The sequence below is a fragment of the Simochromis diagramma genome, unplaced genomic scaffold (assembly GCF_900408965.1).
Source record: "Simochromis diagramma unplaced genomic scaffold, fSimDia1.1 OVJJ01000284.1, whole genome shotgun sequence".
NCBI classification, from domain to species: domain Eukaryota; kingdom Metazoa; phylum Chordata; class Actinopteri; order Cichliformes; family Cichlidae; genus Simochromis; species Simochromis diagramma.
The window spans coordinates 1912663-1925410 of NW_024386871.1; the positions used below are offsets into that span (position 1 = coordinate 1912663).

Below are 12748 nucleotides of genomic sequence, written 5' to 3' on the forward strand. Positions count from 1 at the left end.
CTTTAAAATGTTCTCAAATTATTGGGCTATTCAGGTATAAATCAGCTTTTTCAAATCTTTTACTGTTTTACTTTTATACCTCTTAAAGTTTTCAGTTGCAAAATTATGATTTTTCACAAAATACATGCGTTGTTATGGTTGCTATGCACTTGGCTTCCAGTGTGCCACTGAAGGTTTTGCAGTCTTCTCTTCATGTCCGAACAACTTCTTGCTACTTGCTCAATTTTCACTCAACTTCCACAAATTATACATCAAAACGTAGGTATTTTTGCTGGCTTTCAGAAAATGTCACTATCATTGTTGTGGGATTTATAGAATTTTGGCAAATCTCCTCAGACCAACACAAAGTCGCAAAACTCTCCATAGAAAGTCAATGGAGAGCTTGTTCAAAATCACCGCTTGATTTCTGTAATGAGAGGCATATTCGAATCGTCATATCTCCTTAACGAAGCAAAGTTAAGACATGAGGCTTGTCCCAGTATATCTTCAGACACTCCTGACGCTCACAATTCAAGAATTATTTTCTCACCTATTACCGTTCTGAAATGAGTTGGACTTGTTTGAGGGTAGGAAATTTGTCCTTCGCTCAGATTTCTTCAGATTTCAAACTCTGGAAATGAACCACTTTTTTCTCTCGTCATATCTTTTTAATGGATTTCCACAGAGACCTGAAAATTTCCATGATTGTTCACCAACGCCTGCTGTCTCTTACGGTGAAAGAATGATATTGATACTCCAAATAGATTTAGAGTTAGAAAGTGTTGTTTGAGGGCAAGTCAAGGCAGTTTTTGCTTTGCTCTACTCAGTTATGGTGCATTAGAAGTCAAATATCTTTAATAATTCATATTTTAATGATAAATTGTCAACACTTTAAGATTCCCCCATCTCTTCTGAACAAAACGGTGTAAGAATGACCGTTCTAGCCCCTACGGTTAGGAAATTATGGTCATTTGTTTGAGGGGAGTCGTCATTATGAGAAATAGACTGCAAAAATCCTGTGTCTCTCTGTGCTGCACCTGTTTTGGCGGGAAAAAGTGCACAGGCTCTCTGATTGGTGGATTCAAATTCAGCAGCTCCCAGGCTGCTTGACTGAAAACCTGCTTCTCTCTCCCTGTGTGTGTGTATGTGTGTGTGTGTGTGAGAGAGAGAGAGAGAGAAAGCCTTTTTATGGGATGATCTCATTGTAAGATTCAAATTCAATATATTTAGACTGGTTGACTGAATTGGATCTTGTGTGTGTGTGTGTGTGTGTGTGTGTGTGTGACAGAGAGAGAGAGAGAGAGAGAGAGAGAGAGAGAGAAAGCCTTTTTATGGGATGATCTCATTCTAAGATTCAAATTCAATATATTTAGACTGGTTGACTGAATTGGATCTTGTGTGTGTGTGTGTGTGTGTGTGTGTGTGTGTGTGTGACAGACAGAGAAAGAGAGAGAGAGAGCGAGAGAAAGCCTTTTTATGGGATGATCTCATTGTAAGATTCAAATTCAATATATTTAGACTGGTTGACTGAATTGGATCTTGTGTGTGTGTCTCTCTGTGCATGTGTGTTTCCTTATGTGTCCATATTTGTGATTGTGTGGCTGTTATATTTTTTTTTGCCGATTTTTTTCATTTAACAAGTATATTTGAGGGACCCTTAGCATGTTCAGCATTTTTTCAGCTGTCCATTTTGCTTTTCCAATTTTTCTGTTTAAGTTATTACTATTGTGCTAAATCATAGTATTTCTGCTGTTTTATAAGATTTGTGCTAAATATAGTATTTCTGATTAATTATAGTTTTTCTACCAAATCATAGTACAGTATTTTTGCTTTTTATAGGATTTTTATAGGATATTTATATTGCTTAATATAGTATTTCTGCTTTTTATAGGATTTGTGCTTAATATAGCATTTCTGCTTATTATAGGATTTGTGCTTAATATAGTATTTCTGCTTTTTATAGGATTTGTGCTTAATATAGTATTTCTGCTAAAAGTAGTATTTATGCTTAATCATAGTATTTCTATATATTTCTGCCAGGTCCCCAGGCAGCCAATCCTCTGTGAGGCCTGAGACATTCAAATTTACAAATCAGGGCCTGGACGGCTTCCCAGCCAGCCAATCATATATGTGGGCTGAGGCATTCAAATTTGCATATTGGGGCCTTCGTGGCTTCTAAGCCAACAAGTCATCGATGTCATATATCTAAAAATTCATATTTTAATGATAAATTGTCAACACTTGACGATTCCCCCATCTCTTCTGAACAAAACGGTGTAAGAATGACCGTTCTGGCCAATACAGTTAGGAAATTATGGTCATTTGTTTGAGGTGAATCCTCCCTATGAGAAATAGACTACAAAAATCCTGTCTCTGTGCTGCGTGTGTGCACCTGTTTTGGCGGGAAAAAGTACACAGCCTCTGTGGATTCAAATTTAGCAGCTCCCAGGCTGCTTGACTGAAAACATGCTTCTCTCTCCCTGTGTATGTGTGTGTGTGCGTGTGTGTGTGCATGAGAGAGAGAGAGAGAGAGAGAGAGAGAGAGAGACCCTCTTTAGGGCAGCATCTCATTGTTGGAAAAAAATATAATACTGTGTATTCAGACTGGTTGACTGGCATAGACCCTCCGTGTGTGTCTCTCTGTGCATTTGTGTATACATATTTGATTTTGTGTGTATCTGTTGGCTGTTCCTTCTTGTTTTTTAAATTTATTTTTATTTCTTTATTTTTTTTCACAGGTGAACAACAATTAGTTTTGAGGGAACTTAACCATGTTCCGTTTTTTTTTCAGCTTGTCATCTTACTTTTCCAGTATTTTCACTTAAGTTATTACTATTCTGCTCAATCATAGTATTTGTTCTAAATCATTGTTATTATGCTATATTGTAGTATTTCTGCTAAATCATACTATTTCTACTATATTATATTTTTCTTTCTAAATATAGCATTTCTGCTATATAATTGTATTTCTGCTATGTTATAATATTTGTGCTAAACCAGAGTATTTGTGCTGAAACATAGTATTTCTGTCAAATTATAGTATTTGTGCTAAAACATAGTATTGATTTAAAATTACAATATTCATAGTTCATCACAGTTTCTCTGGTAAATCACAGTATTTCTGCTATGTTGTACTATTTTTCTAAATCATAGTGTTTCTGTAATGCTTAAGTATTTTTGGCTAAATATATTCTTTCTGTTATCTTATACTATTTCTCTATTACTACTATTTCTTGTATTTTTGAGAAGTTATCATGTTTCTGGTAAGTTACAATATTTCTGCTAAGTTCTGCTATGCTATTGTATTTCTGCCAAGTATTATGTTTCCTCTAAGATATTGCAGTTCTGCTAAGTTATTCCATTTTAGCAAAGTTCCTTTGCTTCTGCAAAGTTTTTACAATTTCTGCAACTTTTCAGCTTTTTCAGCTAGTTTTGGCATACAGCTTCAGCTTTAAAGCATCCACACTGCATTTTCGCAGGAAATGCAAATTTTTCTAGTTACCTATTACAATTCAAAGTAATCCACAGGGCACATTTGTTAAAATTTGGGGTCTCTTTCTGAAAAACTTCTCTAAACTTCAACTTAAGGATGTTCCAGCTGACTAACGGATTTGATTTTTTTTTAAAATTTAATCAACCGATTCGCACTACAACCTGGGTTTGCCTCTTATCTGTAGTTAATTTTATTTAATTTAATAATGGTACAGTACTCTGTTTATAGTAACCATTGTCCTTAATGTAAACAGAAGAAAAAAAATTGTGTATGTTTCTGTTCTGTGTCCTGGGTACTGTTTGTTTGTATACGTGTCTTTCTGGCTGCTGTTACAACCAAATTTCCCCTTGTGGGACAATTAAAGGATTCTTCTTGTTCTTCATTTAAGAACGGGTTAAAGATACCTTAAATACAATACCTTAAAAGGAAAGGTAGAAGACAATAAATGAGGAAGAAGTTGTTTTGATCGAAACTGTGTTTGACGTTTAGACGAAGGTGATATCAGAATAACAGAAAAGGTGGGAGGTAAATAAGGAACTTTGGAATAATATAAATGTAACAGTTCGAAGGACTGCCCTTCGAATCTGCAAGAGGCTTTATGCTGAGCTGATTCCCTCCTGCGTAGGGGTTGAAATAAAGAAGTTGATTGAATTGAAGAAGTCTGTCTCGAGTCGTCTGTTTTTCACCAGGTCAGAAAAAAAAGGATCAGGAGCGGCATCAGTACGCCCACATAATATATGAAATGCCCTCCATATTTATAATAGAAATAGTTTAGAGTCATGTGATTCTTTTACACTGTTTTCAGGTCTGTTTGCTCTGTGGAAACAGTGGCATTATGTGCGGAGAGGAGAACTATCTGGAAGATCAACTTATCTTTCAGAATAAAAGCATTTCATGTCTATTAGAAATATTATCCTGCTGGCTAGATGGGTTTCACTCCCAAGGTCAGGTCTACAGGGAAATATACTTGCCTGTTCTATCCTAAATATATTTCTATTTGCTCTTACCAAGATCTGTTTGGTATATATTTATTTAACAAACTCTTGTAAGGGCTACAAATCAAAGTGTGAACTAAATGTGTCAGTTGAAAAGATGTTTTTACTCTGGAAAAATACTGACAGGATGTTTTCAGTTTGTTAATGCCCTCACCTACTTAACTGATGAAAACGTGTCCTGCAGGTTACATTTGTCAGAAAGCTTAAAGGAATGCCAAAGCACACAAGGAAAGAAACTGAATAATAGAAAAATAGATTTATTGTGCCAAAACCCCAGGTAAGTTCAAACATCATTTCATGATTTATGCCTGTTTGTAGTGTAGTTCAATTACCTCATAGAATATTTTTACTTTAAAAAAAAGAACCTTTGCTTCATTTTCACAAATTCCTGCTGTCTTATTGTGCATGTTACCTTAAAAAACCTATAATTTAAAGTTTTATGTTGGTCCTTGATCTGAACTGCAGATTTTTATGTTTTGCTGCAGTAGCAGATTAAATACACAGAAATGTTAAATTTTAGTTCACAGATTTAAAATAAATTAGATTTTAGACATTTAACAGGCTTATACTAAAAAAAATCTTGTGAATGAAGGGAAATGAATACTTTTATCCATAAAAGGAAAAATACTTTAAAAGGGCTAGAAAGAAAAACTGACTTGGCCTTTGTTTTTAATGAATCTAAATCTTCAGTTGCCCCATTTGTGGTTACAGTACACAGAGTGCTAGGTAACAGTGAATGGAATGTAGTTAAACAACAACAGCAGATGTGTTGTAAATTTGAAGTACTCCAGACAGGCAGGTTTTTGTTTTTGTTCAAAAACCCGAAAAGGATCAACAAATGACTATGAATTTCTATTACGTGAACACAAGTTCAACATTACAGATATGAAGAGAATGTACACGTGCCAAGTGTATGTGTAAGATAGTTGTCTAGTTTTCTGTGCACTGATAGAACAAATAAGTCTAGAGAGTTTTATGGTGTTAAAACTACAGAGATTCCCACATATATGGTGTTGCCTGATATTTCAACATGTCATTATTATTTTCTAAAGTTCTTACAATTTTAGAAGGCAGAGTTTGCAGAAGGGATTTCAGATCAAATAAAAAAAAAAAATCGACCTTGCAGAAAGTGTTAGAGGTGCTCTTTAACATATTTAGATTTTCTTATCGCTTTATGTTGGTTTGAATTTGATAGGGATGCTACAGCTAAAAAAAAAGTTAGCGATTGCTAATTTCTTACTCTTGTTACTACTTTAAAATGTTTTAAAATGGCCAAAAATATAAAAATTACAGGTGCATTTAAAAAAGCAACAAAGAACCCCAAAACAAACATGTTGTAAAGGCTCACCTTTCAGCACATTCACTTCACCAGATGCACCTTGTTTCTTTTCCTCACCTTTGATTGGGTGTGGTGCTTGGCCTTAAGGACTGCACTCACCTGCAGCTCACTCTTTCCTCACTCCCACATGGGGCGGCAGCTGAGAGATAGCAGTCCATGTGTGTCTTTCCTTTACCCATTATTCAATAAAACGACAAAACCTGCAAATGATTGATGACTGCTTATTCTCATTCTAATTGGATGAGCCCATGATGATGACTACTTAAACCCTGAGCCTTCTTTCCTCCAAAACAAAACATACGTTTCTTTCCTACTAACTCATATTCTCTCATCGTTCCAGGTGCAGTGATGGACAGACTAACCAGCATACCTTCGTGAAAGTAAACTTATCTATGCATTATTAAATATTGTTCATTATTATTTTATGGCACCAGAAGTGTCTGTCAGACATTTTAGCAGCTCTCACACACTTTAATTTTATTATATTTGAGATTTGATTACTGTAAATAATGTGGTTTCCAAAACGAGGCTGGCGGCTACAATTATTGCAGTTCATTGCTGTACTGGGATCACTGTGGATGTTAATCCTACTTAGTCAATTGAAAACAGGTAGAAGTGCAACCTACATCCTCAGGTATCAATGGCTAGAGTATACCGATGATGATGAGAGCCCAGAGAAAGTTTGCAACTGCTCAGCAATCCTGCAGGGAGAGAAGGATGAAATACAGCAAGCCAAATTACTGACCATCACCAAAGACTTTCAGAAGAGTACTCAGATTCCTGATGAGTATTATATCAGTGCAACCAAAGACTGTAGGTTTGTGCTTTAAATCACAGGTTTCACTAATTACCTCTTAGTAATGATTTAAATATATGGAATTTAAAAGCAACATTGCGTCTTCAAAATTTTGAATTTACAGTGAATTCAAGATGAGGAGGAAATATATAACTTTCCCATTAAGCAAGGAAGAAGAGGACTTTCCACTAGCTTACTCTATGGTTATCCATCACAAGGTATGTATTTTCTATATTCAAAGTTTACTGAAAAGCTCAGCAGCAGGTGTAAAAATTTTTAAATTACTAATTGATACATTCAATTAAATTCTTTTTATTCATAGGTTCATAGCTTTGAACGACTACTGCGAGCTATCTACGCACCTCAAAATATTTATTGTGTCCATGTGGACAAAAAATCCCGGGCCTCAGTCTTTATTGCCATCAATGCCATTACTTCCTGTTTCCCAAATGTGTTCATGGTCAGCAAGCCTGTGGATGTGGTCTACGCTGGATGGACACGTGTACAGGCTGATCTTAACTGTATGGCTGATCTCTATAACACCAGTACAAACTGGAAATACTTCATCAACCTCTGTGGTCAGGATTTCCCTCTAAAAACTAACTTGGAAATTGTGCAAGCTTTGCGTTCACTGAAAGGAGGTAACAGTTTGGAGTCGGAAGAAATGTCTCAAGGAAAGAAGAAGAGGGTGATGAATGCTTACCAAGTAGTTAATGGAAAAATGCAGGTACTTCTTTTGGATGTCGTTTATAATGTGTCATGTAGCTATTGATCAATTTACTTTGCTGTTGTAAAAAAACATTGTTTCAGACTTACTTACCATCATATTAATTCTTCAATTGTTGCAGCGAACAGGAAAAACAAAGGATCCAGCTCCCTTTAATCTGCCCATACTATCAGGAAATGCCTACATTGTGGTCAACCGAGGTTACATTCGCAGTGTGTTGGAAGACGAGCGAATACAGGCCCTCATTGAGTGGGCCAAAGACACCTACAGTCCTGATGAGTTTCTGTGGGCAACAATACAACGAATGCCTGGTGTTCCTGGCTCATCGTGGCCCAACAGTAAATTTGACATGACAGACATGAATGCAATTGCACGGATGGTGAAGTGGCAGTGGCACGAGGGGTCAGAGGGTTCTCTGCAAGCAGTATACCCAGAATGTAAAGGCCATCATGTAAGATCAATATGTGTGTATGGTGCTGGAGACCTGCAGTGGTTGATTGAACAGCATCACCTTTTTGCCAATAAGTTTGATGCAGACAGAGATCTCATTGGTATCTACTGCTTGGAGAAATATCTGAGATACAAGGCACTGATAGAGTTAGTTTAGGTGAAGTGTTAATTAATTATTATGAAAGACAATACTAAAAGATAAACTATAAACACATTCTTCGGTAGTGTTGGGTCATGATTGTCAAAGATGTGTTATAGGTGTTGAGGAGATTTTAGGAATGTACAACAGTTTCTTTATATCTGTTGCTTTAAATGTGGTGTCAGCGCTTTCCTGAGTTGAGGATAAATGGGGTTGGCTGCCCCTATCTCCGTCGGCTGCTGGGGATTGTTATTGTGATTTCCCACCCACATTATCAAGTACATTTTGTTACAAAGATACATACAAAAACACTTACACATAACAGGATTTGTTGATTTGTGTATCTATCCTTTTTCACATTTTTTTTTCCTGTTTCAGGTGCTGTATGTTTTTTTTTCCTTACATGTGCAGCAGTTGACAATCCATCACACTTTTCTATTTGTGGTCTATCCTTTTATATTTTTGTCTATTTTCTCCCCTGTTCATTTCTTTTCCTTCTTTTTTTTCTGTCCTGCATGTCATTTTAAACATTGTCATATTACACATACACTGTAATAGCAGAAATATCACTAATAGAAATACATAAATAAAAGAAACACACGAACAAGAAGAGCCTATAGAGTATTTATAGACCTCACCTTGCAAAAGCCTATGTGTTTGAAATTCAAATCATAAGTTTGATTGCAAAACCTGCCAGACAAGACAGGTTTTAACAAAATCTGGGGGAAAACCAAGGCACTCAGGCCAGTTGAGAGAGTAATCTCTTACTCTTCTCTTACTCTTAATCTTCTTCCTGGGACATGCTGGAAACACCTCACACTAGAGGCGCAGATCAAACATCCTTGTTAGGTGCTCAAACAACCTCAGCTGGCTCTTTTGGATGTGGAGGAATAGTGGCTCTACTACAAGCCATTCTAGGATGACTTAACTCCTCACCCTGTCTTGGGAGACAGGATGCCCATGTCAGGAGGGGCTAGTGCCGCCTAGCGTCAGATGTCATTGAAAAGAAGCCCACCTCTTCCCCGCTTCCATAGCAAGGAGGGCGGTCTGGTGAGACACTCACTCATGCTACTCAGAGAACCGGGGTTATATACATAACCTTAACCCTTTAAAGCCGGTCGGAGCGGGCACGCTCTGTTTTGCGTAACTATTTTTAAATCCTGGTAGCACTGCAACCACGTAAGCTAGCGCAATAATTTTTTTTTGCATATGAAAGGGAGTCGTACTTACATCTTATGTCATCAGCTTGTCCCAAGTCACAGTTTCCTTCCACATATAGCTTTGCAAAAACTGTATAAAAAGCACTTGCAGCAACAAAAACATAATATTCCAGAAACAGGCTTTGCCGATCCGATCAGCTGTTTGTAACACGTCCTACATCCATCAGCACGAACTATCGCATGTCCTCCATGTCCTGCCCGAAACCGGAAGTGACGTCATTTTGCGGAAATTTAGTTTTTTACCATCAGGGCCTTACGAGCCTATACTGGTGTTTTTAAAAGTTATGTTTGAGTTTATGACTTTCTGTGTCGTTTCTGGGATGCTTGGGCCTCATATTGCACTGCTGGAAATAGTTTGTTTTGATGCACATGCTGGGTTTTTTTGCAAATTTGCATTATAATATTTATTTTCGTTTTTCCTGCAGTATATAAAAATTGGTGTATTTCAAAAATAAAAACTATGAAGACACTTAAAATAAATTTCCTGTGGTGGGAAACTATTTTGTGCAACTTTTTTGTATTTACAGTTTTGAGGGATAAGCCTCTTAAATTTCTCTAACTAGAAATATATGTTAAAAAAACAAAAACGATTTAAAATTTTTTTTGTAGTTTATTGCACTTTTTTGCAATTTATGTAATTACTATGCACTTAATGCAGACATATTATTAAAATTTGGGCTATAATGGTTGTATTGATGTATATCAACTTGAAATGCTCCCAAAAATGGTTCTACAGCATGTAAAAATATAATTTAAGCTCTGGCGGACTTGGTTCTGTGGTAGGTCTTAAAGGGTTAAGTTCACTTTCATAGCATTTGTTTCGTGTCTCACTATCGGAGAAATACTGACTCCCGGATTGCCAGACATGCCTGTTAAGAAGACAACTGTCCCCAACATCACTTCACAGGGGAGAAGCTCCCACCTGGGAAGAACCTGCACTGAGGACTGAATGCGCTAGGTTAGGTGCTGTTACATCTAACCTGTAAAACCTAGCAAATGTGTGAGATGAGGCCCAGCATGCAGCTGCACACACCTCCTGAATAGAAACTCCCCTAAAGAGAGCCCATGAGGTTGCCAGACTTCTAGTGGAATGCGCACGCAAGCCAGCAGGAGGCTGAAGGCCCCTGCTACTATAGGCCAGGGCAATTGTTCCTACTATCCAATGGGAGAGGCGCTGTTTAGACACAGGCTTTCCCATGTGTGGTTGAGCCCAAGACACGAACAGCTGGTCACTTTGTCTGACACTCTGGGTTCTGTCCATATAAATGCGCAGAGCATAAATGTTTACAGAGTCTTTTGTTAACATGAATGTTCAAGATGTTCAATAAAAATGTTAAGTGCGTATATTCTCCCATTTTCTGTTTGCTCATGCAAAATAAAATGCGATTAATATAGAATAAAAATGAATGATATTTAATCCTGATTAATCAAAATTAATCCACAATAACCCTGTGATGAATCTGATTAAAAATTGTAAGCCATGTGGCTTGCATAGATAAAAACAGTGGGAAGAAAACATTTCCTTTTAACAATAATAAACTTCTGAAAAGAGGGGGTGGTAGAACATTCCAGGGAGAAATGCTCCTGTAAAACATGTTAAATCAGCCAGCAAAATTCTTTTACATGTAATTAATACCAATTTCCTTTAATATCACTGTTTTCTTTTATTGATCATTTTAATTATTAGTAAATTATTAGAAAAATTAGAGAAAACACTGTTTGAGAGGAACATATTTTTAATGAACTAAGTAATTTTTACATATTTTACAACACATGAATACCATGCAAGCCACAAATAAACAAACATGTACAAATAAATAAAGCGATATGGTCTAACTTGCACAGTGGACACTTTCTACAAAGTATCTCATTAAGTAATATAGACGGTATTTCCTCACCAGCACCCAAGAATATTTGTCTGTCTCACACACACACACGCACACACACATAAATGTACTGTACCAGCACAGTGCTCTGCTTTTGGGTGTGTGTGCATGTGTCAGAGTAATTTCAAGCTAAAAGCATGCAACACACAACTTCTGTTACAGCACAGCTCTTCTACTTTATTCTCACAGTGACACATGGGTGAAAGCCTTGTAAACATTTCATATAAAGATTGACTGAGGTGCTAAATGAGATGTTGACATAATGTCAATCCTTGCTTTAAATGGAGCAGCCCAGACCTTTGAAAACTATTACAAATCGGGTTGGCCCTTCTATTTCCTGTCAGTGTGGACAGGAGGGATTTATGTGTGCAAACAAAAATGTTAGCAAACAGACGGGATGTTGAAGCATTAACTGAAATAACATGCAGAATTCATGTTTTCTACTCATTTTAGGACTACATGTATAAAGACAAATACTTCATGTGTACTGAATATTGATTAGCAAGTGGCATCCCGTGCCAGATCGCAGATCTAGTGTCTAACACAGACTGCTGCGTTAGCTTCGTTTTACCTACTGTGACATAATTTAATTTGAAAATACTTCAATAAATGTCTTTAAAGTAAATTACATCTCCTGTAAGCTTAGTGTGCCTTCGCCTCATTTTTGTGGCTTTTTTTAGATGGGATGTTAGTACTACTCAAAAACATCACTGTGGCTTTTGAAAATACGCTACTACAATAACCCAGAGTTAATTATCAATACATGATTGTTGTTAAAATACATGTAAGTTACAAGCCAATAACAAGTACCCTTAAAGGCAATCTATAATATGAGTTGCATGGTAAACAAAAAAGTTGAAGTAAAAGAAAACAAATGGGGAACATAATGAAGTGCTGAGAGTACTGTATTATAGTATAAAGCATTTCCCTTCAGCACACCACAGTACAGTCTCTGCACCACAACCACAGTATTACAGTATATTCAGAACCCTCAGATCTGAATTAGATTTTTCCTGATGTATTGCACCACAGCATCATCCTCTCTGAGTTACATGTTGTTGTAACAGCTCAGCATGTTTTATACTACAGGCTGGCTTCAAATTCAGAGATGCTGTCCTCAAGTACAGCATAACACGGGGAGGAGAAGAAGGGCAGCAGCCAATTATCTCGTCACACAGCAGAGTTCCCCTTGTTGACTCTAAGGGGAGAGATAAGAAGGAAAAGAAATGATTGCAACATATCCACTTTACAGTAAAACATTTACAGTAAAATAATAGCACAAAAACTACATCCAACTTCCATGTCACGGGTCAGTAGTGTAGAGACGTACTACCTCAGACTAACCAGAGGTGGAAGGAACAGTTTATCTTTGAGAAAATGTGGTGTTTTTAAAAAAAAAATCACCTCCCCCAAATTTCTGATTTTGCAAAAACTAGGTTTTATAACAGGTCAGAAACAACCATGATATTTAATCAAAATACAGAAGCCTAACCCGTTGTGTTTGGATATTCTACCACATTTCTACCATACTTGAGGTTTTGCATATACTAGAATTGGAATATTTCAATAAATTTCCCCTTGTTTGTCTCTAACAGTAGTTAAGAGACAAATCAGTACTTTCTCAAAAGGACCTGGGCAGGTTTAAAAGCTAACAGCCTAGTTGATCATTCTGGGAAGGATCTGCAAGGCTGGTTCTGGAGGAGGAACTACTTCTAAAGGGTGTT

The 12748-nt window shown here is 36.8% G+C and overlaps 2 protein-coding genes across 8 annotated transcripts in view; one reads left to right on the top strand and one right to left on the bottom strand.

Annotated features, from left to right (window-relative positions):
* LOC120733413 (beta-1,3-galactosyl-O-glycosyl-glycoprotein beta-1,6-N-acetylglucosaminyltransferase-like) overlaps nucleotides 1-7990 on the top strand; it is a 43314-nt gene extending 35324 nt beyond the window's left edge. Inside the window, exons 1-6 of one of the 4 annotated variants that reach the window (XM_040031587.1) lie at nucleotides 3885-4161; nucleotides 4652-4744; nucleotides 6147-6623; nucleotides 6727-6820; nucleotides 6925-7329; nucleotides 7451-7990. In XM_040031587.1, the coding sequence (XP_039887521.1) occupies nucleotides 6316-6623; nucleotides 6727-6820; nucleotides 6925-7329; nucleotides 7451-7936 (1293 nt within the window). In that variant the 5' untranslated portion in view covers nucleotides 3885-4161; nucleotides 4652-4744; nucleotides 6147-6315 and the 3' untranslated portion in view covers nucleotides 7937-7990. Of the gene's footprint in view, nucleotides 1-3884; nucleotides 4162-4534; nucleotides 4745-5555; nucleotides 6624-6726; nucleotides 6821-6924; nucleotides 7330-7450 lie in introns of those variants that run through there. The other 3 variants (XM_040031588.1, XM_040031589.1, XM_040031590.1) reach the window with 3 other exon arrangements.
* Nucleotides 7991-10456: 2466 nt separating this feature from the next.
* Nucleotides 10457-12748, bottom strand: part of LOC120733415 — a 39223-nt gene continuing 36931 nt past the window's right edge. For 3 of the 4 annotated variants that reach the window (XM_040031593.1, XM_040031592.1, XM_040031596.1), the window contains one exon: nucleotides 10457-12222. Coding sequence is in view for 1 of the 4 variants with exons in the window: in XM_040031592.1 (XP_039887526.1) it covers nucleotides 12195-12222 (28 nt within the window). In the remaining 3 variants the exon portion in view is untranslated. The remainder of the gene's footprint in view (nucleotides 12223-12748) is intronic. The other variant, XM_040031595.1, reaches the window with a different exon arrangement.